Here is a 27,246-nt window from a genome sequence, read left to right as displayed (position 1 = left end):
TTCAGATTGCAGCTCACTGTCAGAGCCTGTACTTTGCATGTAGAGATCTCAGGTTCATTCCCCAGCAATTCCAGCCAGAATGAGAGAAAATACTTCTTTGAAAGCCTGGAAAATTATTGAGGTAGCTCAGGGTTGGGGAAGGAGTGACCCTCCAGTTGTTGTTGGACTGCAGTTCCCATCAGAACTAGTCATCTACACCAATATAGATGGAAGGTAGGAGCTGCCACTCAACATAATCAGGAGGTCCATGTTTTCTAACCCTGGAACTAGACAGACCAACTGCCTGGCAGGGTAGTGATGCAGCTTCGTATGTTTAAAAAACATACATCTGTTTCCCACTAGACAATTTGATTTCACTTCAGCTGCCATGGCTGCATCCTATGGAACCCCAAGGTTTGCAGTTTAGAGAATTTTAAGTGATTCAAGAAACTGCACATCCCAGGATTCTGTAGGCTGCAGCCATTGCAGCGGCAAAGTGCTATAATTGTGTAGCATGAAAAGAGGCCACAGGCAAGAAGTAGAACAGAAGTGTTTACACAGCATGGTACGTGATGTCTGTCTCTGACTTTATGCCCCCCTTACATCCTCTTTAAAATGTAGGATACTTAACCTAAATCCCCCAGCACAAGCAAAGGGGAGAGACAAGGCCTGGCCTGGAAAGACTAAGAGCCCTCCCCGACCACCATCTTGAGGGGGAGAGATGAGGCCTGGCCTGGCAAGACTAAGAGCCCTCCCCCCGACCACCATCTTGAGGGGGAGAGACGAGGCCTGGCCTGGAAAGACTAAGAGCCCTCCTCCCGACCACCATCTTGAGGGGGAGAGAGGCCTTGCCATTTTTTGTATTGTATTGCAACTTTTACTGTACACCGCTATGATCATTGCGGAATAGCGGTCTATAAATAAAACTTATTATGATTATGATTATGATTATAAATTTTCTCTACAGAAGCTGTTTCAAATAGCTTGGGTTGCCCTGGAATTTGAACAAGTCTCAGGATCAAGTACACATGCCAATGTGGGAATGAAAGTTACATCTAATCAGGATACTTTTTTTAATTCAATATATTAAATATATATTAATAATTGGAAAAAAGTCACATACTGGAAATTGGAAAGCAAGAATAGACAAATATAAATGTCAAAAAAATTGGTGGACTTTACAATACAAAGTTATGTACACAGAAAGGCAGAAGGTGTCCAGCAGGCATAGGGCATTGCACGATTGTCAATGGCTCAAACAGAAGAGCCTCCCTCCCTCCCACCACCTCTGCCATCCATCCATCCATCCATCCATCTAGTCATTCACTCACTACTTCATTCGTATTTACAAAGCAAATATGCTGTTTGTCTTATATACAACTTGTACAAAAAAATCCAGACATTCAACAAACACTCAACTGCCTCGGACGAAGCAGCAGGTGGGCAGCAGCAAGCTGTCCAATAGTTGCGTGCGTATGTACGGCAAAACCACTTCCCCCTCTCTCCTGTTTTCAGGATGCAAGCAGCAGCTTCTATGCAAGAGACCTATTCCCATACCTGGGAGGGAATTCTTAGCTGGGGCTAAGACTCAGGGCCTGATTATGTGGATAAAAATAAGAGGAGGCAATTCTTCCCTCCCCACTTTTTAAAATCATGAACTTTGACAGTATTTTATATATATGTGTGTGTGTGAGTGTGTATATATATATATATACTGTATATATATTAAAACAAATATGGAAAACAGAAAACCCAACATATTCCACACTTATTACAGACTGCTGATCTGTGTACGACTGTACAGAATCTAAGGTGTCAGACTGCACGCAGAGCTGTTGGCAGGCAGGTCATAGGGAAGGCAGCATCATTTAGGGATATTGTGCATGTAACTCTAGAAGGCACACTGGGATTTCCCCCCATAAGGGTTTGTTTTTTTTCCAAAAGAAAAAATAAAGAAAAAAAAATCCAAACCCAAGATGTTATCCCAAGTTCAGAGAGAATTACATGGCAATTCTGAATGTCCCAGTAACCTCTGAATATTGGGTTTGGGGGAAACAGATAGGGCATATGGTGCTCTAGTAGTCTCCAGTCTGAACATCGTTCTCAAGTGTCCCTGGAAATGTTCCCACCATCTCCCCTCAGGATGCTGAATGGCAGGGAATTTCTTTCCTCCAGTTTTGCCCCATCCGGAGGAGAGCAGGAGTGGGAGAAACAAATCAAGCCAAAAAGGGGGAGGGGAAAGGAAGAAGACACCCCCTGACAAAGAAAGCATTGTCCATTCATGGCAGTTTTCCAATTTCTCAGAAAGGTAGCGTGTCCATGAAAATTTTATCCACAATTGGAGGTGGGGGCACCAGGTCCTCCAGTTTCAGGTAGAAGATGCGCTGCAGGCCTTGAGTGCAGAGGGTGCGGAGCTCAGGGAGTTTGCTCAGCAGCTTTGAGAGGCAGTTGGGATGGGCCTGTTCGTTGGTGGTGGATGTCACGTGGTCTTTAAGGCAGCTGACAATGCGGTTCTGGAGGTCCTCAACCTTCTTTGGCTCCTTCAGCCCATGGCGGTCTGGATGGGAGACAAAGGAGTGGTGGATGGGGCACGGTGTGGGGAGAGAGGGGAGAGAAAAATGAATACCAAAGGAGCCATTAAAAGAAAACCAACCAAGGCCATAGTTTAAAGCAGTCAGGGATGCTGAGATCTCTAGAATGTAAAATTCATGACTCCCTGCCACAACTAGTTTTCAAGCTGATCATTGGCTGTAAATGCTGCATCAGAAGAACCATCTCCAGACCTGAAGTGCTTGGAGGCACCATCCACACAACCTGGCTGCTCCTGTGGATACCCTAAGATGCCTCCAGGCTCCCATGAGTTAGCTGTATTCTCTCAAATACCCCTTATGTGCTGGAACCTCCTAGGCCCTGCCTCCCCATTCCCCTGGCATGTCCACTCCATCCAGAAACCCCACTCTCCACCTACCTGTGATTATGACCAGTGCTGCAAGACAGGAGAAAGATGGTACATCAATGTTCATGCGATGGAGGTTCTGGGAGAACTCAATGATAGAGTCTATCCACTCGCCAAAGCCCCGGACACATTGCATGCGATGCAGCACCACACCATTGCAGAAGATCAGTTTGCCTTCTTCTGGCTTGGACCTGCAAGGTAGAACATGGCATTGATATACTGGAGGTGACTCAGGGCAAAGCTTGATAGGAAATTTGTTTGGAACCCTCCTCTCCTCCCTGCAAACCTAGTGTCATCTTACAAGAAGGAAAGCCATGAAATAAATGGGGAAAACAAAGTATAAGACATTGAATATCCCACCCCACCCTTTACAGTTGTGAAGCGTTTTACCAAACATTTTGCAACAGCCCCACTAATTCTGCCTTCCAGACTGATTTACTGGATCCTCTGTAGCCAGTGAAGGGACGATAACAAGCCATGGGGTGTAAGCACATGGCTGGCTCAAGTAATCCCCCTTCTTCTCACCTCTGTCCAGAGGAGCAGCAAAACACTCCTTTCCATGCATTGCATTCCAGTTAAACATACTGCCACCACAGGTGAATGGTTGAAAAACTCATTCTGCATGCTCAAAGCCCTGAGTTCAGTCTCTGGGCATTTGTTTTGTCATTCTGGTCTATATGTGTGCATGGCAAGAGAGCTAAGTATATTTAGCTTGGAGAAAAGACCGAGGGGTGATATGACAGCTCTCTTTGAATACCTTAAGTGATATCATGTAGAAAATGGAGTGAGTTGTTGTTGTTTTTGTTGCTCCAGAGACTAAAATACACAACAATGGATTCAAATTAGATTCCACCTAAAGAATAGGAAGAATGTTCTTACTATAAGAGCTCTTTGCCTCAGAGGGTGGTGGACTCTCCAACTTTGGAAGTGTTTAAACAGAGGTTGGATAGACATCTTTCTGGAGGGCTTTAGCTGTGCACTCCTGCAAGGCTGGGGCTTGGATGCAGTTGACCTTGTTGTCCCTTACAACTCTGATTCCATATGGCTGGACTTCCAACTTCCATTATCCCCAGTCAGGGATTATGGATGTTACAGTCCATCACCATCTGGATGAATACAATTTCCCCATTCCTGGATCATATGCATTTTGCACCATGCATATGATGATGCATAGCATGCCTCCCTCCAAAACCTGGAACCTATATTTAACTCAGGGGTGAGAATCATGCAGCCCCCCAGATGGTGTTGGACTGCAACTCCTGGCATCCCATACCACTGGGTATGTCATTAAGGACTGCTGAGGGCTGCAGTCCCACAACATTTGGAAGGTCACACAGTTCCCACCCCAGATTTATGGGTTAAAAAGGCGAGCGTTCACGTCAGAGTACAGAGGTGCCGCATGTTACCTGTATGCTAGTCGGAGAATGAAGAGTTCCAAAAAAGCAGATTCCAGAAGCAGGTCTTGATCTTCTTTTGGAAGCTCTAAGAAGCCTTGGATCTTCTCTGCCCATTTCCGAATCACATCCATTGATCCTGTTAACAGGTCATAGAACTGCTGCACATCCACACAGTCTTCCTTCTCAAACTGGTAGGAGGCTGATTCCTGGAACTGGTGGCACAAAGATAAGCAAGCTGTTAAAAAAACAGGCAGGATCAGGGTTTCCTTTCTGTCACCTGCCTCTTTTCAGGGAGGCAGGCAGAAATACAGAAACCAGTACAATAATGTTCCAGCCACCAACACTCACTTTACAGAGAAGGGAAATTAAAAGAAATCTACTGAAAGTTCTAGCTGGAGTATCAAAGCTGTATATATTCCAATTCATAAGGTGACTCATGCTCAGGAACAACTCTGCTTCTAGACTGCTGATTTGGAGCTGGCAGGTATTCAACAAGACCTCTGCAAGTGTAGTCTGGTTCTATGTTAGAGTCAGTACCACTGCAGAGCAGAGGCTCCTGCATAGGAGTGTTCTCCAGATAATTGGGATTACAACTCCCATTTGACCTGGCCAGCAATGGCCTGAGATTACAGGAATTGTAGTCCAAAATGTCTGGAAGATACAAAGTTCTGTACCTTGGCTCTTGAGCACAACCAGGACATTGTACATAAAACGCAAGGAAAGATGCAACACAGATTTTCCTCCAAAAACTGAGAAGAAAGAGTGAAATGAATTTGCTTTCCTTTTGACTCACTGTTAAAATTCGATAGGGCTGTCAATAAAATAGGAACAGGGGGCCATCGTTCATAGGTAAAGCAGATGCTTCATATGCAGAAGGATTGAAGTTCAGTTTCTTGAACTGCCAGGTAGCAACTGTGGGGAAAGACCTTTCTTTGTTTGGCATACTGTGGACATTTCACACCTGATAGTCCTGTGTTGGACACTCTAGTGAACTGATCAGTTATAAGGTAGCTTCCTTTGTTCGAGAGAAAAGGGGCCAGATCCTAACCAACAGTGATAATCTGGTTAATGGGGTGGAAGTCACAGGATCTTTAGGTGAGAGTGACCACATTCTCCTGGAATTTGTTATACAGTAAAAAGGGGAAGCCAAACATAGGTGCACAAAAGGAAAGCAAATTCACTTCATTATGCAGGAGAATCTCATATCAGCAGGTAGTGGGGAATTACTTTCTTTCTCTCTGCTTCTTGAGTTTCACAACTCACTAGCCAATTTGGAAAGGAAACCCAGAAGAATTTGGGAAAGGTTCTTCTATTGGCCTGATTTGAACCAACAGCATCTTTTAAGATATCTTGAGTGTATAAAGAAAGTGAAACAGTTTAATATTTATTATATAATTCTAGACCTTGGGATAATCCAGTAAAACAGTTTAATATTTATTATATAATTCTAGACCTTGGGATAATCCAGTAAAACCGACTGATACAGATTTTGAAGGAATTCCTCTTTTAGCTGCCTTGAATCCCAGTTTTTTGGGGAAAGTGGGTCTAACACTAACAACAACAATAATATATCCACTGCATGAACAAGTTGAGACTGCCCCATGGTGTGGTGATCACCACCAACTCAGATGGACTGAACTGGGAGTGAGAGATCTGTCGTCCTCTTTATATTGTTGGTCATGCTAGTTGGGGCATATGGGCACTGAAGCCCAGCAACATTTTAAGAAGTAGCAGGTTCCCCATCCTGGCTCAAACAAAAGGATTACACAGAGAGGATATTAGCTCACCAATTCACCTGAAAACTAGTCTCTGAATAGCTAGTGATGCGGAAAGAAAAACAGGGGCCCATTTACACTACACAGTTATAGCTCTCTGATTCCACTTTAACTGCCATAGCAACATCCTATGGAATCTTGAGATTGTCATCTGAGAGCGGGGCCTTTAGCTCCTCTAGAGCCTCTGACCAACTAAAACTAAAACTAAAAATCCATGATTCCACATGGTGTTGCCATGGGAATTGAAAAGGTATCAAGCTAGTATAAATTCTCTAATGCGAAAGGAAACCAAGAGTGGAGACTGGTGCCTTCATGGTCCACTCGTGTGACTCTCAATAGCATCTGTCTGACCTGTACTTGGAAATATGCTACTGGTCAGATCGGCCTTAATCTATTCTAGTCACTTCCATTACTGAAAATCATTATATGGCAGGGGTAGTTAAGGTACAATGGCATGAGCCTGGCCGTCAAAGTGGCACATGGGCAAGATACTTCCTTCTGTACTAGTCCATTCCATTAACAATAACAAAAATAGTATCCCAGCATATGTTCAGAATGTTATGGAAAACAGATCTTTCTCTTAGGACACGCCTTGGGCTCTTTGCTGACAAACATAGCAAGGCGCTGGAACTTACCATGTCTGGGCTCTGCCTTACTAATGGCATTAGGATTTGGCCTCCAAAACATTTGGTATGCTGTTCCCTTTATCAGTTCAAGACATTCCTCCAACCCCACCTAACAACAACAGTTGTCTCAGAAGGTAGATTAGTACCTTGGAATAGTCAAGCTTAGTGGCGCTGGGTATGGAATCTATGTGTGCTCTCACAAGAGAGGAGATGAGGCTGACCGGAGAAGTATCTTGAGCTTGTTTCGGTTTGGAGGGCAGACGACCTCGGCGGCCTTTCAAGCTGTCTGTCCGCACCACTGAGGGAAGAGAGGGAGGGAGAAGTAAAAATGGAGAGGTGAGAACAGACTTAGGAACAAGCAGGAGCTACTGACAGAAGCAGCATGTGGTTTAGGAAGGTTTTTAATCAAGGCACACTATGTAAAACCTAGCCAGAGGAGCAGCAGACGTTGGACTAATTACCACATGCTGACAAGTTACACACACACACACACACACACACACACACACTGTACTACATGGTCTAGGCAGTTTGGAAGTGTGAGGAATGTGATACTGGCCACAGAGTTTGCCATTTCAAGAGGACCTTTAAAATATTCAAAAGAAACTATGTAATATATTTCCACTTCTTTGCAGGTCTTCCCTGGAAGGAGGGATTGGAAGAAAACCCATCTTTCCAAGGAGCAAAGCTGCATCATTTCTCTCTTTTCTTATTACTGATTATTTGACATGGTTCTACATACCTCAGCATCTCAATTCCTCCTCCTGCAAAACACGTTGGAGAGCGTGCTGGCCAGCAGAAGAGAGTGGCAACCATGCCTACAATGGCCACTGGCCAGATCCTCACCTTTGCTATGCATTCAGCCACAGAGTGGCCCAGTGTCCATTTCTTGTTTTGCTTAGCACCAGCAGAGCAGTGGATGACTTAGCCCTGCTGGCAATTTACAACTAAAGAATAGATTCCCAGCACATCCACTCCTTCAATACCTCTTTATGACTATATCCACCTTTCTAGTAGCTGCAAGTTCTGAACTAGGAAAACTGGCTTCCTTAGATAACCAATGCAGGTTACAAAGGTGTCATTTTTTTTGGAGTTTAATTTATCAGTTTATCACACCAGGAAGGTAAATCACAACTAGAGTAGGGTAACAGTCCCTTTGACTGGGGCTTATCCCATAACATCACCCCGCTTCTGCTATTCTCCCATGGAAGACTGTTTTGAAAGCTTTATTATTATTACTATTATTATTATTATTAAACTCAAAAATCAATTACAGTTGGCCTTCCTTATAAACGGATTGTTACACAGAAATTCAAGCATCCATGGCTTGAAAATATTCAAAGAAAGTATAAATTTCAAGTAACAAACTTTGATTTTTCCATTTTATATAAGGGACGCCATTTTGCTATGCCATTGTATTTAATGGGACTTGAGCATACATGGATTTTGTTATTCACGGAGGTTCCTGGAACCAAACCCCAGCAGATAACAAGAGTCCACTGTAATAGCCTCCTTTTCCTCTACTGTTTTACTAGGATTTTGAGTGTGATAGTTCAATTCTGCTTTAATGCTGATTTTGGGTGGTCAGTGGGTATACTTTTGGAATGGCTTAGATGTTCTAGTGACAAATTAATTGCTATGTTAGCTGCTAGCTTTCATCTCTAAGTGATTAATTAAGCCTATCCATCATCAAAAAGTCCCACCTCACATAAGGGAAAAAATGTATTTTTAAACATAAGGCTGTTTTCATTTCATTTTATATTTCTGTAGGGGGAAATCTTTGTGTGTGTGTGTGTGTGTGTGCCAAAATAGGAAAAGAAGCAGGGATAGCCTTGGAAGAGGTATTCTCAAATGTTGTGTGATAAGCTTTTAGCACAAATAAAGTCTGCAATGCCAGAACAGGGAAGAGAGCAATCCCGATTGCATAGTGTTTTAGAAAACAACGCTGTACTAGTGGGAGAAGAGACTTGTATGACAAGCCTCTTAAGTCACCCATTAGCTACTGCTTAACCTGCTCAAGACAGAAGGAAAACCTAGACGCAGACAACTAATGATATGGAATGTGCCTCACCTTCTTTCACCATTCCCACAGCAAGGCACTTTTGGAAACGACAGAACTGGCACCGGTTTCTCCGCCGCTTATCTACAGGGCAGTCTTTGTTGGCTAAGCAGATGTATTTGGCATTCTTCTGCACTGTGCGCTGCAAGTAAGAACAAAAGAAGGGTGGTTTAACTATTGTATTCTTCCACAGGACAGTCCACTGCAACCTTGGTGACAGAAAAACAAAGGTCTGCCTCCTAGTGATTTATGTATTTGTCATGTTCCTTTAACCTGTGGTGTCTCGTTTCAGAAGGGCATTATCCCAAGCATATGACAGAAATCTCATTACCCATGTGGGTGGGTGCACCTTGCAGACACATCTGTGCTGGCACTTTTCTGCATGTGGGTAATACTACTCTACTACCACAGAAACATGGTGATGAAAGATGGAAATGGCATCAAGCTTGACAAGAGAAAATGAAGCATCCCTTTCTGAAATCATTTTCAGAAATGTTTTTGTTTCAAATCACAAGCAATAGGTTTTGGGTATATGAATGTTTACCAGGGCCTGGGTAAATTAGTTCCAAGGGCTACAACTCCCAAGAGATTCTGGGAGGTGTAATAAGAAAAAGTAAATGTTCCAAATTTCAATGCTCACACACCCTCATTTCCAAGTGATTACCAGTAGCTGGACATTTCAAACACTACCACTGTCAATGGCTTCTGTTAGGGAGGGGTAGTATGTCTATTATGGTCTGTTCACAATTAAAACTATTCAGCATTACAGTCATTGAATGATGATATATGCATGAGCCACTCTTCTAATATAACATTTCCTTTTGAACACTTTGCAAAGGGAGTCCTTAATGCCACAAACCAATTCCTTCCTCAGTCCACAGTTGGTATCACAACTTGAATCTTTTCAGATGCAACTGAACACACTCACCCTCTCTAGCACACATTTAAAAAGGTAAGCTGTGAGTAGCAAATTTCACCAGTTCTGAAGAAAGTCTATTTCAGGTTTCTCAAAAGGTTTTCTGGAGGCTTCTAGGAGCATGATTTTCCATTTGGGGGCATTTTTTGTGGCCATGAAAGGGGCAGGATTTGAGAAAACAATTCCAACTCCTGTTGCATTGACAATTAGGCATAGTTCAGGATGAAAGTCGGATGTATATCTATGATGTTTATCACACTATGCTCTTAAAGAGGTACTATTCCAGTGTGACTCCTCTAGCAGCCTCCTGTTGCATGCTGGGATTGGCAGTTTTAATAAATAAATAATAAATAAAGTTTTTATTTTTATCCCGCTCCTTCCCAGGATCAGGGCGGCTTACAACATATATTTAAAACAGAGTGGATACAATAAAAACACAAAACAACTAAATACAATAAAAGAACAAGCTAAAAGCCCCATTAGCCCAACCTCTTGGCCATGAAAGAGGAGGGAGGCCCACAGGATTTATTCAGGGAATGCTTGTTGGAACAGAAAGGTTTTTAAATCCTTTCTGAATTGGGCCAGGGAGGTTGATGAGCGGAGCTCAATGGGCAGCGTGTTCCAAAGGGCCGGGGCGGCGATGGAGAATGTCCTCTTCATGGTGGAGGAAAGCCTGGCACCTTCAGTAATTGCTGCCCAGATGTTCTGAGGGTGCGGGACGGAATATACGGGGATATATAAGGAGCTGAACTTCTCTGCCTGAGAATTCTAAATACCCCTCCTTAAAACTGCCAATCCCAGCATGCAACAGGAGGCAGCTAGAGGAGTCACACTGGAATAGTACCTCTTTAAGAGCATAGTGTGATAAACATCAATGTGTGGTGAAGCAGCTATGAGATGGATTTGCTTTATGTTCAGACCATAGCTCAGCCTACATTTAGATACATATTTTAAAGGAAGTTCACTAGGCAACCACTTCTGGATGTTTTATAGGAGCAATGGAAATATAATCCTGAAGGGGGGATACAGATGGGCAGAAAGGGATGGCCAGATGGCATCCCTTTCTGCCCCAAATGGAGGCTGCAGCCTCCGTGAGGCTTAAAAAGAACCCACTCCCAACGGCACAGGGCACCATTAGCGTGCATATGTGCAACAATTACATCTGTGTGGCACTGCACTGTTTGGTTGCTGCGTTGCGTGGACGTCATCGTTGCGTGTCCTAAGTAAGATGGCACCTGAGGCACGCTGTAGGGCTCTGTAGTGGCCCCAAGCTGACGCAAAGCACTGGTCTGTACTGGGCCTAAATTATTAAATACCGCACAGTCACACCAAAGCCAACATGGTTCTCCAACAATGTCACCATGTCAAATCCCTGCTCAGCCATGGAAATCCACTGGGTGATTTTATGCAACTCACAGTCCCTCAGCCTCAGAGGAAAGCAAGGGCAAAAGCCCTTTGAACAAAATCTTACTAGGATAACTCTAGGAGAGAGTCACTCTAAGTCTACTGCCACACTGCAGAATTAATCAGTTTGACATGGCTTTAACAGTCATTGTTCATCCTATGGAATTCTGGGATTGTAGTTCATGGTGGTGCCAGAGCTCTCTGACAGTGAGGGCTAAATATCTCACAAAACTACAAATCCCAGAATTCCATAGCATTGAGCCATGACAGTTAAAGCAGTGTCAAACAGCGACAACTGGAAGATACATAACAACAGTAGGCTTAATTCCAGAGGTGAGCTAAAGATTCCCTACGTTTGCTTAATTACAGCTGCCATTCAGGGAGTCACAAAAATAAATCACTACTGAGCAAGTATCCATATCGTCTTAAGAAATATTCTCTGTGTTCTGAGCTCTGGCTATTAGGTTCAGGCACTGTCTTCTCTTTTTTTGAAAGATGTAAAGACCACATAGTTATGAACTGTGCTCACTAGTCAAGCTCTATCTGCATTCACCAGCACACACACATGGCTTGAATGAGAGACAAAGGATGGATTTCTCTCATCTGTATTTCTTACTCCCACTGTTTCTCATTTTCCCCAATCCCACTTTGGGACAGGGATGTGTGCTGATTAAGGGACCTCCTTTCAGAAGCACTTGCCCAGCAGAACAGATTTGGAAACTCTTGGACAAGTGAAGGAATGTGTCCACTGTTATAGCAGCAGAGTCAGCATGGCGTAGTGGTTTGAGTGTTTGACTATGACTCTGAGAGCAGAGTTTGATTCCCTGTTTGGCCAAGGAACCCACTGGGTGACTATGGGCAAGTCACACTTTCGCAGCTGCAGAGGAAGGCCATGCCAAACCTCATCTGAACAAATCTTGCCAAGAAAACCACATGATACATTTGTCTTAGTGTCGCCATAAGCCTGAAACAAGTTGAAGGCACACAACAACAGCAGTTGTTAAATTCTCACAAACAAACTCCATCATGATTCCTGTCCTCCTTGGTATGAAATCAACTATGAGATCTACACTGAGGGCTATAAACATAGAGGATCTGGTTCCCCTAAATAATTTTTCAGGCCTCTTGGTAATTTTCAGATTTCATTATAAAATCCAAAAATCTTATAAGAAAAAAGAAAAAGAAAAGAAAAAGTAGAGCCTAATCTTTGTACTTATCGAGATATGGAAAAGTGTGCATGCTGCATTGTGTCCCACATATATGAATATTAAGTCCTTTTGTAGCCAAAACAGCAGCCCCACATTCATGATGCAGGTATTAATAGGTTTGAGGGAATCCTGAGGTTTTCAAAAGTCTTTTGGCAGGGCAGAGGGAAACGAAAATAACTTAGTGAGCACACTCAGTGGGCAGGGAAGGTTGAGTGACTCCTAAGGGTGAGAAAATCCAGAAAGTTGGCAAGCTGAGCAAGAAGATAATAGAATGGAGTATCCTGGAAAGGGCATGACCAACTAGAACCTCTAAAGTAGCACTCAGCCACACCACACTTTATTGCAGGTGTCATACTTTCTATCATACTGTTCACCAAAAAGTGATCCAACTTGAGAATGTCAAGATATTGTGGCTATCTGTGTATGGTCGCTGTCCTGCAGGGACTCCTAGCCTATTTATGAACACTTTCTGGCTACTGGCCTCTAGACCAGTGCTTTTCAGGCCACATTCACACTACGTTCTAAACCGGTTTGGAAACCAGTTTAAAAGTGATCCTTTCCCAACCCAATGTTTTGGGTGGTGGGGTGGAGTCCCCCTTAACCTGCTAGCTGTGTTGAAAACCGTGTCACTTACCATATATTCTTTCAAAAGCACAGGTGTTTTTTTTTAGGGAGCCACCAATGGAGACGCACTCTGCTGATCCCATTCTGGGCTCACCAGGATGGAGGGTAATGGGCAGAGGGGCAGAAGATGACTCCATCCGTACCAACAGGTCTGGGTTGTGTTTTTCCCCCTCTCAGAGCTCATGGGTGGGCCAGTTGGATAATGGTTTTTTGGGAACATGGTGTGGCTTGTTGGCTTTTTGTTGTTGTTTTGTTTAATGTTTTGACAGCTTCTGTGCACTGTTGCATTTACATGGCTTCCACCGAGGTTCTGTTACTGGCACTGGGGTTTGTGTAGCTGGCACTGGAGGTTCATTACTGGCATGGGGGGGGGTTGTTGGCGGGAGAGGGGTTGTTCCTGGCATTGGCCTCTGAGGCTGAGATAATGTTCCTCCCTCCAAGAGGGACTGTTCACAGGGGTTCTCGCCAAGGATTTATTCAGGGCATGGTACCCAAAAAAGAACTGTTGTGTTATAGTGCAAGTTCTATAGTGCAAGCTCTCATGCGAGAATGCATAAAAAAATAAAATAAAAATTGTGTAATTACTTTCCACACATATCAAAAAAATGCATGAAAACACTTTAAAATTCTCTGCAGTTTGCTCACTTCAAATTCCTCCATACAGCAGAGGAATGCAATTTATTGTTGGACTTGACCTGCAAAACATCACAGTGACAAAAATGTGCGTCACTAGATTGACATTTAAAAAAAAAAGCCAGCTCCAATCGATCTTGTCCGTGATGGAGTATCCATTTTGAATCGGTCAAAAGCTAATTGTGAACGTGATGTGGGTTAAATTCCAACTGACATTTTTGATAGTGGCAAACTTCTATTAGGGGTCAAATCAGTGATGAGGTTTGAATGTCTTCAGTGCAAAAATATAAGTGTGAATGGGCCCTTTGACTATCTGATGTGAAGGACTGGGTATTACTTGTTTTTACCAGTGTGTCAGAGACTAGTACTGTATTTGTGGCCATTGCTCACAACTGTTTTCCCCCCTTTTAGGTAGCTTCACAGCACCAGTCTCTGGATCACCAATTTGAGTAGCACTACTTTAGATCACTGGTTCTCAACCTTTGTTCCTCCAGGCCTTTTGGCTTTCAACTTCAGCTAGCAATGCCAATGGCCAAGAATTCTGAAGGACCAAAGGCTGAGAACCACTGCTCTAGACCATTATATACTTGTGGCCTTTGCAGTGATCCTTGTTGGTGCAGCTGTGTGCCTTCAATTCATTTCTGAGTCATGGCAACACTGGAATGAGACTATCCTGGGGTTTTCTTGGCAAGATTTATTCAGAGTAGGTTTGCCATTGCCGTCCTTTCATATAGTGAGTGTGTGTGACTGACCCAAGATCACCAAGGACATTTCCATGGCTGAATAGGGATTTATTTTCCAGAATCCTAGTCCACCACTCAAACCACTACACAACACTGTTTATACTCCTTGTAAAGCATCTAGTGAGAGTGCTAACACCTGCAGGTAAAAAGAATTTGTAAGCTGTAAATTTTTCATGGGATGAGCAAGTTACTTTTTTGGACCACAACTCTCAGATTCTTCAGGGGAAGATACAAAAAGTTTTGAACCAAAAGGGTAATACTCTCTATTTCTTTCATTTGGGCAATTCTTGCCTGCCTCTGAAAAGCACAAAAAAGGGTCACATTGGAAGTACAAGAACAATCAGCAACCGCTGGTATGGGTCTTTTCATCTCGGAACATACTAATCATTTGCAATGGGAAGGATTTCCATCCATGAAGACAAATTCATAGTTATTGTAGGTAAAGAGTTCTCTGCAGCCAATACTGGCTGGGAATCCTGTGGCCCTCCAAGTGGTGTCAGATTGCAAGTCCCAGAAGAGCCACAACAAAAAAGGTCTGCTTTCCCTTTATAATTGGAATGAGTTTGGAACAAAAACTTCTGAACTACAATAATCTATTATTATTTGTGCCTCACAGTGATGTTCAGGTTTACCTCCTGGCAAGACAGCCAGTGTGATGTAGTGGTTTGAGTGTTGGATTATGACTCTGGAGACCAGGGTTCAATTCCCAGACTGGCCATGAAACCCACTGGTGACCTTGGGCAAGTCACATGCTCTCAGACTCAGTGGAAGGCAAATGGTAAACCTCCTCTGAACAAATCTTGCCAAGAAAACCCCATGATAAGTTTGCCATAAGTTGGAAACAACTTGAAAGCATACAACAACAATGGCATGCTGCTCTCTGAAAACTGTAAGAGTACTGCTTTTTCTTTCCAATATCCTCTTAAATTATTTACATTGAGGAAAGAAGTATGTGGCCCTCCATGTTTTCACACTAGAGTTCTCAGCAGTCCTACCCAATGTAGCCAGTGGTTGCTAGGAGTTGCAGTTCATTTGGAGGGCACATGATCCCTCTCCCCCAGTTAACCAATGGAATGACTATCCGCATCTTACTCTTTATGTGAAACAGAAAACATCACAAGGCTGTTGGAGCTCACCAAAGACTAATTTCTAGTCCCCAAAAATGTTCTCCCTGCCACCTCCCTCCCTCCCTTGAAAGGGAAAGTAGCTCTACAATGGGCTTCTTTATTCAGAGAGGGGCCAGTGAGTCATCCTTGGAGCAGTCAACAACAAAGTCATCCACCACTACCATCACCACCACCCACCTCATCCTACAAAAGGAGGTCTTGATGGTCCAGCATTCTTTGCACTGGCTGCAAAAGCACAAAGAAGGCTAGAACTTGTTTGCTTGGCTTAGAAATTTCAGTTATGGGTATTAATGGGCCTGTACAGACAGGCCAAAATAAAGCTGCTTTGGGACTTTGGAGGTATGCTGTTTAAATGATGCATGCATCCTAAGAGTCCAAAAGATGTGCCAAAGCCATACTCCAGTCCCAAGGACTGGAACGTGGCTTTGGTCTGGCTTCCAGACTCTTAGAATGTATGCATCATGTAAACAGCATACCTCCAAAGGGACCCGAAGCAGCTTTATTCTGGCCTGTCTGTACGGAGCCTATGTGAGAAAGGAAAATGCTGGCCTTACCTTGAAAAAACCCTTGCAGCCTTCACAGGTTCGAACACCATAGTGTTGGCATGAAGCATTGTCCCCGCAGACAGCACAGCGCCCTTCACTGGATCCAGGGCTGCGTGCCTTGGTTGGTGAGAGGGAATTGTCCATCAAGCCAGAGCTATCCAAGATGGGCGAAGCCTGGCTGAGCGGCAAAGGTGAAAAACTGACAGAAGGGGAGGTCTGGGGCAGTGAGAAGACATCACTGTCCACCAAATGCGGGTGGGATGCTGGCTGCATCTTCAGGGGACTCTGGGGAGGCACACCGGGACTGTGGGCCGAGTGACTAAAGGAGAAATACGAAGGTTGGGTAGAACTGTTTTTGGGAGGTTCTGTTGTCGTTGTTGCCGTCACCCAAGGCCTCATGTTGTCATAGGTGTGTGTTGGGGAATAGGCCCCAAAGGAGTTCTCCCAAGATGGTCCCTGGGAAGTCTGGAAGCTTGGTGTGGAAGGGGAAGGGACAGAACAGGGGCTGCCGTAATAGTCTGAGCCACTTGAGGACATGGTCTCATCCAGTTGGCTGCTGAAAGGGCCTGGATAACAACCATACACCTGGAAGTCTTCCAGCTTGAAGGAGGTCGCGGTGGGGTTGGCAGCTGGGATCTGGTAGAGGAAGGCGTCAAATTCACCCGTGTAATTGTCCATGAAGGTGCTGAAGCTGGGCAGAGAGGTGGTGGCAGTGGTAATCTCTGTATTAACCAGGTCCATGGTGGGCTTGCCAAGCTCTGAGGTCAAGAGGTCTGCTGGATAGCGATCGCAGGGTCCTCCGCTCTGAAGCAAGGTCCCATATTGGGTTTGAATACAGGGCATCTCTAGGAGAAAAAGTGGGGAGGGGAGAAATACTGTCAGTTACTGGATATTCACTTATAAGTCCTCCAAGATGAGGCTGTGAAGGTGCGTTTTAACTCTGTCGTAATGGCCTGGCAGGAATAGAGCTTGGGATAGTTACTTTTTTTTTTTTTTTTGCTGCAACTCTCAGAATCGCCTAGCCAACACAGTCACTTATCCAAAGTGTGACAAAAAAAGTAACTTTTACAGCAGGAAATTGACCAAAATGTTCCTGGGAGAGGAGTGGAAAGCAGTCCCAATTTCTCCTACCCACGCCTAAAAGAAATGCCCCCCCCAATCTTACAAAGGAGTTTTCGCTGATTTTAACTTCTTGAGATCTTGGGTAGGAAGCTATTTTAATTTTCAGACACATATACACACCCTAGGTCTTAGCACCCCTAAGCCAAAGTCCACCTAACCCAGGCGTGCCTTCCAACTGCTATCTGATGGCAACTTCCACTAGGCTCAGCCAGTATGCTCAATGGTCTGGAATAATGGGCATTGTAGTAGATGGATGTAGGGTACCCACTCCAACTTCAACCTCTGCTCCTATTTTTTTAAAATGGGACGTATGTCAAGAAGAAAGATGTGTTTTTAGTTAACATTAAAAGAGGACTAACAGTTCTGATGTTAATGGAATTAGCAGGAGTAGGAGGAACAATAGGGTCCAGCCACCCCAAGAGGCTTCTCCCTACTGCACAGAGTGGGGATGTTTGCACTGCAGAAATCACAGCTAGGACCCAAACACTTCTGCATATACTCTTCACAACATGTTTCTTCTCTGGGTAAAAACAGAGTTTATGCATGTGTGTCCTTTGAAGTTGCCCATCAATTTATGGTGACCCCATAAATTTCACAGGGTTTTCCTAGGCAAGATATTCAGAGATAGTAGTTTGTCATTGTCCTCTTCTGAAATACAGCCCACTGTCTCTTGGTATTACCCAGCAGACTTCCTTCCAATTACCAACCAGACCTGAGTCTGCTTAGCTTTCAGGGTTTGGTGCCTTCAGGGTATATAGGACATTTCCGTGTTTATGCACTATTTGCTAAAATAGCTGGAGATGTGAAAAACCATTCTCTCTTTCCTGACCTGGAACTCCACAAGAACCAGCATTCTCATCTAGAGCCTCAAGTTGACCTCATAAGAAGACCTTTGTGTACAGGTAAGGGGCCAAATGGGAAAAGCCAATTTACCTTTGACAATACACATGGCTTTCTAGCTATCTTAGCTCACATCAGGCACTGGGTATATAAACTGGTTCACAGTCAAGGGGGGAAGCAATCTCTTTTTACAGATGTTTTAACCTCTTTTTATGTTTCTTTTTTATAGTCGTTACATGCCTTCAGTACTATCTTGTTGTTATTGTTGTATGCCTTCAAGTCATTTCTGACTAATGGTGACCCCAAGGCAAATCTATCACAAAGTTTTCTTGGCAAGTTTTCTTGGCAGAGGGGGCTTGTCATTTCTATCAGCTGAGGCTGAGAGAGTGTGACTTGCCCAAGGTCACCCAGTGGGTTTCCATGGCTGAGTGGGGATTCAAACCCTGTTTTCACAAAAACAAATATCACAGTAGGTGAAGATCATCATGCTCAAGAGTAAAAAGTTCCAGTCCACATCATCAGAACATTGCTTATTTTCACTTAGCCTCAAAAGTGCTACAGGATTCCTTTGTATTTTTTGATGCAGAAAGAAACTAATAGGGCTATATCTTTAAATATGTCTTAGATAAAGGTTCCACTTCCTAGATAATATGAACACTATGGATCATATAATCATTGGTTGAGTCCACCCAAGCAGTCTGGTAGCATGCAGATACTCTTGCATGAACATGTACACACAGACACATATATGCCAACAGAGGATAAACTTCAAAGGGAAGACATCCCTCCTACCCAGCCAGCAATTTTCTAATTTCTTGAGATGCCCCTGGATTGCACCAGAGAGGTAGCCTCAGGTCTTGAGAGCATGCCATGAGGTTTAATAGTGAAAGGCACCCTTTAAGAGAAGAGATGTAACTGGAGTTTTTGGCCAAGATGAAAGCCAAGAGAGTAACAACCCTTGTGGCAAGTTGATAATGTCATGTATATCGCAGACCTTTAAAGGTTAAGTTCAGCTGGTCAAGGAGCCGCTTGCTTTAATGGGCAGTAATGGATTAGGGAACGTTGAGACACACTGAATTCCACAGAGACTTTACAGGGTCGCACCACTGGAACAAGGTGAAGGCCCTCTTCTGGGCAGAAACAGGACTTTGCTTTCCAATTTAACTCCAGGAATCAGAAAGCATCCCTTCCATCTAGAATGGTACTGGAAAGACTGCAACCCTGGTGTAAGGACAAGGGTGAGCTGCAATTGTACAATAAATGGATAACTGATCCAGTAATTAAATAAAAAGAAAATGCATGGTGTAGTGATTAATAATGTTGGCTAGAGGTTTGGGAGATGCAGGTTCAAGTCCACACTGAGCCACTGAAATTCACTGAGTGAACTTGGCCTAGTCTTTCACTTTCCTTACAGGCTTGTTAGAAAGACACAATAGGAAGGAACAGAGCCATGTGTACCACCTTGAGCTAACCAGAGGCAAGGCTGGATACAAATTACACTAACAAATAAAGTTATCCCATACACTAACAAATAACGTTATCTCAAGCCAGGCTCGCTCTCACTCTCTCTCATTTTCTTTTCCCTCTCCCACCACAATCTGTCAAGAATCTCACATACATGACTGAATACAGATATTGTGGCAGAGGGAACAGGAATATAGAAAGCTCTTGGAACAGCAACAATTAACAACTAACATGTATAATGCTGATTATACAGTCAGCCCTTCATATCCACGGATTCAACCATCTACAGCTTGAATATATTCCAAAAGGATATAAACTCCAAAAAGTAAACCTTGAATTTGCTTTTTTGTATAAGGGACACCATTTTACTATGCTGTTGTATTTAATGGGGCTTGATCATCTATGGATTTTGATATCCAGAGAAGGGTCCTGGAACCAAATCCCAGTGGATACCAAGGATCCACTGTACTATCAGGCATCTGTCATCTTATTATTTAACTTGTTGTTCCCATTCACCTGTAAATGCTCAAGATTTCTGTGCCATTCTTGTCCCGCACCACAAACAGATAATGAATTCCGTGTTGGGCATATCTGAATAGATACCCAAACAGGCCAGACATTTCCCCACTCCTTCTAGGAGAGAAGTCAAAATAAGAAACAGGCTTCTTACTATTTAGTGGTCCCAACAGACCTGCTATGAGGGACACGTATTCCATTTACCCAACAGGTGGGCCAGCCCAGGTCAGTTGCTTTCCTTGAGAACCAACTTATTTTTATGCCTTCTGCTCTTCCCATTGCCATCTAAGCTTGTTATTTTGCATTCCTAAGATAGAAACTTGGTCCCTTAATTGTTAGAACCTATTATGATTTACTGTGTTCAAATAGAGCAACAGATGCTACCTAGGGCTCTCCATAACACAGTATTTATTAGTTTTTTGCCTCCAGTGGAAGGTCTGACGCCTGCAAATGTGAGAGGACCAGTCTCCTGAGGTAATGCAAATCTAAGTAGTTCCATTACACTGCCTAGAGATCTAATCTTGGGGACTGCTCCAAGGTTGGAAAGTACAAGGACAGATTTGAGAGCAGGTTTTTAGCTACTAGGAAGGGTCCACTGCTATGGCGCTCAACTATTGTGAATCTCTCAGAGCCAAAGCAAATACTACTTGTCATGATGTTAGCCCTGGCGTATAGGTTTTCAGAAATAAGTAGCCAGTGCAGAATTTTTAACCTAGTTTGGGATGGTGACTGAGGTAAGAGTGATTAACATGTTATCCTCTGCTGCTATCCTGATCGGGACTGGGGGGGCCTTTGTATTGGCTTTGTGTGTGTGTGTGTGTGTGTATATATATATACATACATACATACATATATATATATGCCAAGCCTGACCATGTGACAAACATCACATTGGTTCTCTGCTCAAAAAGGAAGACAGAAATAAAGATATGTCTCAGCCAATAATAGTAACTTCCCCTCTATGCTTGAGGGCAGAAGTATCAAAATGGATTTTTAAAAAATGCATAGGGAGGATGGGGCACAGCTCATTTCAAGATCTCAGAGTATGAAAACCACCCCAGTCTCATCTACGGAAAACATCTGCCTCCACAGATCTAGGAAACCCAAAAGAGTTGGGACACATTCTAGTCACAATGCTCTGAAGGCTTGCAAGATTTTAGGAAGATTTTCCACTGCAGGGCTAGATAATCGTTGACCCTCCAGGTGTTATAACCACACTGGCTGGGGTTTCTGTGAACTGAAGTCCAAAACATCTGGAGGGTATAGGTTTCCTCAGATGTTTTGCTGCCTCCCCCAGACCTGGACCTCCATAAGCAGAAGCTGGGCAACTGTGGCCCACCAGATGTATTTGGACCATAGTTTCCCCAGCTGATGGGAAATGTAGGCCAAAATCATCAGGAAGGCTGCCACTGCCCACCCCTGCCCTTAGGGAAATTAACAGCAGTACATATTCCTGGGGAGGCAAGGAGATTATGGACTTCTGCTCAGTAACAGCTTTGCATGAATTACTGCTGTACTTAGAAGAGGGGTGGGAATCATGCAGCCCTCCAGATACTGTTCGACCGAACTCCCAGGAGTCTTAGCCAGTATAGCCAATGGTGAGGAATGGTGGGAATTGCAATCCAATAATATATGAAAATGCTAACACAGAAACATTAGCAACCAAGCATGGCTCTCTCAATGTCTTCATGATAGCTTTGCTTACTGATTTCTCCCCATTTAGCTAATATTCTGAGGTAGAAGAGCAGGTTAGGCAAGATTTTCTGCCCCTTGGCAGTCCTACTATGGAATACCGACAGCACACCACCAAGGCCTTGCGACTTCCTCTAGACTGGCACAGTGGTAAATACTGTAGTCACAATTTTTTAACAGCTGTACGTCCATGGAAATCTATTTCTGCACTATCCTCAAGACTAGAGGGTAAAGTTGTTTCCTCTCCCAGGAAAAGAGATACTTGTTGCTCAGTTTTATGTCATAAATATGCAAAGGGTACTTGCCTATTTCAGTTTATTTCTTAGATCCAAAACAGAGGGTAACGTTGTTTGATGTCCCAGGAAAAGAGATACTTGTTGCTCAGTCTTGTGTTACAAGTATGCAAAGGGCACTTGCCTATTTTGGTTTATCTCTTAGATACAAAAACTAGAAAGAAAAAAATCACTGTTTGGCTAGTAAAAAGTAAAAAGAAAGAGAAGTGGCAAGAACTGAGGTAGATAGCAATATAATCCATGGGGGGGGGGGGAAGAGTAACTTTCTGCATGGGTGTATTTGTGGCACCCTATTAAAAATGTCTCTCCTGACCACTTGAAAGGAATGGAACCTAAGTTGGGCATGCCTGGCCAAGATCCCACTGTTTTCAGTGGGTCTGCTCCAAGTTTGATGAGAACCATCATCCATCTTTCCAACTCAAACCCTTATTCCCAACTGCTGCTATAAAGTAGTTTTTGAGCCCTAATTACTGAAAGAAGGCATCTGACCTCCCAGGGCCCCCAATTCTTTTGCTACCCTATATTCCACCTACCTGGCTGCACGCTGCAGAAGAAACACTCCTACTCCTGCCTGGGGAGGGGAAGAGACCAGCGTTTGCTCCTGCCCTCTTACCACAAAGAGTCAGGGTCCAGACATGATGGAGGTTAGCATCAGTGGTCTGCAGCAGAAAGCTTTGTGGCACACGGCAGGGAGTGCCAGTCCCTCCTGCAAAGGCCTCTGAGGATGAGCATCTTTCTCTTCCTGTGGGCAGTGCTACCTACCAGCCCCTTCCCCGTTTCTCTCTCTCTCTCTCATGCTGCCCTGCTTGCCACCCAAGAACAGCCACGGTGCATTGTTGCTATGACAACGGGTGCAACTCTCCACCTCAGCCGCCAGCCCTCCTAGATTCTTGTTGTTCTCACATACAAATGGCTCTTCTCGTAATGGCAGGCCGGCAGCCACAGTCACGCCACCCCTCTCTCCAGCCCTTGACTCTATGGACAATAATGTTGCAGTGAGAGTCACCTCCCTGTGTGCTTCTCTTCCTCTGACAAGCTGGGTTGTTTGGATGCAGCTCCCCCAATGCTCCTCTTTCAAAATCAGGATGGGCAAAATGCAGCTGCTCAGAGGTTTTTTTGATTACAGATCCCAGCATTCTTCAGCTTTAACTATGCTGGTTAGGCCCTGCTAGGCCGTGAATCATAGAATTGGATGTTTGGATCATAGAATCATAGAGCTGGAAGACCTCAAGGACCATTCAATCCAACCCCAGTTCTGCCATGCAGGAACTCACAACCAAAGCATCCCTGACAGATGGCCATCCAGCCTCTGTTTAAAGACCTCCAAGGAAGGAGACTCTATCACCCTCCGAGGGAGTGCATTCCACTGTCAAACAGCCCTTACTGTCAGGAAGTTCTTCCTAATGTTGAGGTGGAATCTCTTTTCCTGTAGTTTGAATCCAGTGTTCTGTGTCCTATTCTCTGGAGCAGCAGAAAACAAGTTTGCTCCATCCTCAACATGACACCCCTTCAAATATTTAAACAGGACTATCATACAACAACTTGTTGAGAGCTGCCCTTTGCCCACCTTCAGCTTAAAACAAGAGTGGAAAACATTTAGCTCTTCAGATTTTACAGGGAGCATCCAAACAGCATAATCATAGCATGTTGATTCCACTTTAATTGCCTTGGCACCATTCTATGCAATCCTGGGAGATGTAGTCTAGTGAGGGAATTGGAATTCTCTATTGCATTCCCTTGAACTACAGCACCAAAGCTCTCTGTGAGAGAATTATCTCACAAAACGGCAAATCCTAGGATGAAACCGGAACAATTAAAAGTGGTAGAACACTGATATACAGTGGTCCTTCCATGTTTGCTGGGGTTAGGGGTGAAGGACACTCCTCCCCCCCCCCCCCAAATGTGGAAAAACTGCAAATTAAAAAAAAAACCTATTATTTTTACTTAAGAGAACACCTTTCTAAGAATCTCCAGGTCCTGCAGTGCAACTATATGGTCAACATCTGCCAGAACCTGATCATAGAATCATGCTGGAGGACCTACAAATGGCTAGAGAAGTGTTTTATCTAGGAACTTTTAGGTTCCTCAACCTCTGGCAGAGTTGTGCTGGAGGACCTTGAGATTCCTAAAGAGAACATATTAATCAAACCCACAAATAACCAAATCTGCAAAAGTCAAAGCCACAAACGTGGAAGGCAACACTACCCTACAGTAATGTAGAGTACAATTCCCCCAGTTTCCTTACTGGGTGGGTTTCAAAGAAGCTGATCTGAAATAGCTGGAAAATCCTCACCTGTTTTAAAGGTAGAGCCAAGCACAGACACCAAACTCACACACACACCCCCTCATTCACTACCAAAGCACTGATGGAGTTACCAACTGACACAAGCCAGTTATTCCAAAGATTTCTGCTTGCTTGTACATCAAAATAGTTGCCTCGGGTGAGACAAGTCACCTCAAATATGGCATACGTTTTGTAACAGCAGTCAGAAACACCTCAAAAGGAACTGGGGGCTCCAATGCAGCTGGGGGTCTCCCAATACAATTTTCATTGTAGCTCTCTCCAGTTTGCTTGCAGACTCCTTTAGACATCACAGGCTGTTCAGGAGCACCTCCTGCTGGAGTACCAAAGCAATGCTGATGGGTCAATGTCTCTGCACTTGATTATACTGTACTGGAGCAAGTTTAACAGTAAAGCCATTGAAAGAAATCCCTCACTAACTAGTAAACTAAAACACATGCTGCTCCAGCGCTTTGACTACCGTGTTACTTCTGAGCAGGCAAGGCTGACAGTTTAAAGAGGCTTGCAGCAAAGACTATTACTGCCACTGTGAAACACATGTTTTTTCTTTCCCTAAAAGCAAAACATTATAGAGCGAATTCTTGCTAGCCAAACCATTCCAAAGCTGACTACCAAAAATATTTGCTTCTCTTCTGAACCATTTAAACAGAAGGGAAGGAGGTTGGCCTTGTCCCAGATGCCGAACTCTTGCCGTATGCAGACAAGGTGGGCCACCTCTCTCCATCCTCCACTCACAACTTTTAAGTTTGTGCCTTTAATAACTCCTTGTGCAGATTTACCCAGGAGTAAGCCCCATTACATTCAGTAACTTGTCCTTCTGAGCAGACACACCTGCAATTTGCTGCAAGAACATTGCATTTTTTTTGAACTACCATATTACTGAACAGCATTTTATTGCTTCTCCTCTGACTGCACAGTGATTCAAATTTCTATTTTGTATCCATAAGTGATGGACATATATGTGTGTGTGTAAGTTTGCGTAATAACAAACATCACTGAAAAAAGCAGAAACAGGTTGTGTACTTTATTAACACAGCTTTTCAAACATATTTTCAATGGCACTTCTAAAGAATGAATCTGACATCACAATCCTAGGTACATCTGCTTGCTCCTAACACCAATGAGGCAAACTTGTGACTTGCTTAAATCCTACTTCAATGGCTCTATTCTACATATCTTGGATCAAACATTGATCAGAATGGAGACTCCAGTCAAGAAATCAGACTAGTAATGGGAAGAGCAGCCATGAAGGAACTAGACAAGATCCTAAAGAGTAAAGATGTACACTTGAGCACCAAAGTTAGAATAATCCAAGCCACTGTTTCCGCATCATCGTGTTCAAATGAATGTGAGAGCTGGACAGTAAAGAAAGCAGATAAAAAGAAAATCAAATCATCTGAGACATGGTTCTGGAGAAGAGTGCTGAGGATACCAACAGCCAAAAAGAAAATAAATAGGTCCTTGAACAGATTAAGCTGGAAATCTCCCTGGAAGCCAAGATGACCAAACTGAGGCTATTGTACTTTGGTCACATCATAAGAAGGCATGATTCATTAGAAAAGACAATAATGCTAGTAAAGGTAGAGGGTAGCAGAAAGAGAGGAAGACCGCACACCAGATGAAGATTCAATCAGGGAAATGACAGGCCTGAGTTTGCAGGACCTGAGCAGAGCAGTGGAGAGCAGGGGGCATGGAGACTCCATGGATGAGACATCTCCAAGAGTTGAGGCTGACTCAAGGGCAAACAACAAAAACAAGAACTCTAAGTATAATGTAGGCTGGATCCAATCTGAAGCAATACAAGTTATCTACACCTGTCCATCCCCAGGTTTGCAGAAGTTTCCCATCCCTCTTTACATTTTTGATGTGGCCAAGACTGTAAGGCGAGGTGTCTGTGGTTCCATTTGGAAGAAGGATGACTGAAAACACACAAGTGCAGCAAGTCGGCTGTGTCAGTCTTTGAAGCTCTGTGCATGAACTTAGATACAAGAGGAGCCTTGGGAGCTGTGAAGGGTGGAGGGGGAGAGTGGGCTGCCAGGTGCTCGAATTTGATGCTGCACCTGTTGCTCAGCACATGCCAGGAACTGCAAGCCCACATGAAAGAGGCCAGGATGGAACCCTTCCTGATTTATGCCCTTCACCACCTGTGCTGGTACCAAGCTGCTTTGTAAATCAACCCTCCCCCCCTTTTTTTTTTAAGTGAAGAAGAGCATCTCTTTTGCGATGGTAATGGTAGTAAGAAATCAGACAGCTAGAAAAAAGAAGGCTTCACGTCTTCCCTGTACCATCCAACACAACCCACCCTTCACAGAATGAAGTGACAATTTTCACACTCTGGGAAATACAAAAGCAGTAAGCTTGGACATGCTGGTTTGGGACTATTATCAAGATAAGTTTACATCTTAGAATTTCAGTGAGTCTAAGTGTCATAAAGGGCGCAGCCAGTAGCTGTGGGGACTAGGGGATTCTGGAATATGTACTCTATAAAGGAACCTTTTATATTATGTAGTAACGCTTTATAAAGTAACTGCTCCATGATCTGGTTTGGATCAGCTCTCCTGGTGGACATTCTCTAAGGAGGGAGCTTTACCTTGCAGACCTGAATGTGGCACCATGAGATCCAGTTGTCTTCAGAACAAACCAACCAACCTGAAACTCTCTCTCTTGCTTTGTGCAGAAGCTTGCAAGCTTGCAGGTTAGGCAGAAGTCTTTACCAGGCAGGGTACAGTCAGCCTGATGAAGCAAACTTCTGCGTAACTTGAGAGCTGCAGATTTCTAACAACCCAAGGGGCCGACATATATTGCTAAGATATTTATCTCCCTCTTCTCCCTCTCTCTCTCCCCAAAACATGGGTGGAACAAGGAAGCACTTGCAGCCTTCCGGTGAAGCCTTGCAACTGGGTGGTCTTTATTAGATGTATTTCATCACAACCCACCGGCTGCATGTTGTACTTTGCCTCTCAAACATCAGGCTGAATCCTGAACACCACCAAAACCCTCCCATCGCTTTTGATCCCAAGCTGCA

At 43.9% G+C, this 27,246-nt stretch overlaps 1 protein-coding gene across 4 annotated transcripts in view; it reads right to left on the bottom strand.

Annotated features, from left to right (window-relative positions):
• Positions 1-1,038: 1,038 nt before the first annotated feature.
• The window catches only part of NR4A1 (nuclear receptor subfamily 4 group A member 1), a 50,812-nt gene continuing 24,604 nt past the window's right edge, over positions 1,039-27,246 (bottom strand). For 2 of the 4 annotated variants that reach the window (XM_042447767.1, XM_042447766.1), the window contains exons 2-7: positions 16,002-16,837; positions 8,805-8,934; positions 6,880-7,031; positions 4,342-4,544; positions 2,948-3,126; positions 1,039-2,536 (exon numbers count right to left, since the gene is read on the bottom strand). In XM_042447767.1, the coding sequence (XP_042303701.1) occupies positions 2,280-2,536; positions 2,948-3,126; positions 4,342-4,544; positions 6,880-7,031; positions 8,805-8,934; positions 16,002-16,835 (1,755 nt within the window). In that variant the 5' untranslated portion in view covers positions 16,836-16,837 and the 3' untranslated portion in view covers positions 1,039-2,279. Of the gene's footprint in view, positions 2,537-2,947; positions 3,127-4,341; positions 4,545-6,879; positions 7,032-8,804; positions 8,935-16,001; positions 16,838-18,948; positions 20,728-22,452; positions 23,205-27,246 lie in introns of those variants that run through there. The other 2 variants (XM_042447770.1, XM_042447769.1) reach the window with 2 other exon arrangements.

The sequence above is a fragment of the Sceloporus undulatus genome, chromosome 2 (assembly GCF_019175285.1).
Source record: "Sceloporus undulatus isolate JIND9_A2432 ecotype Alabama chromosome 2, SceUnd_v1.1, whole genome shotgun sequence".
Classification (NCBI taxonomy): Eukaryota; Metazoa; Chordata; class Lepidosauria; order Squamata; family Phrynosomatidae; genus Sceloporus; species Sceloporus undulatus.
This window is presented reverse-complemented; position numbering and strand designations above follow the sequence as displayed.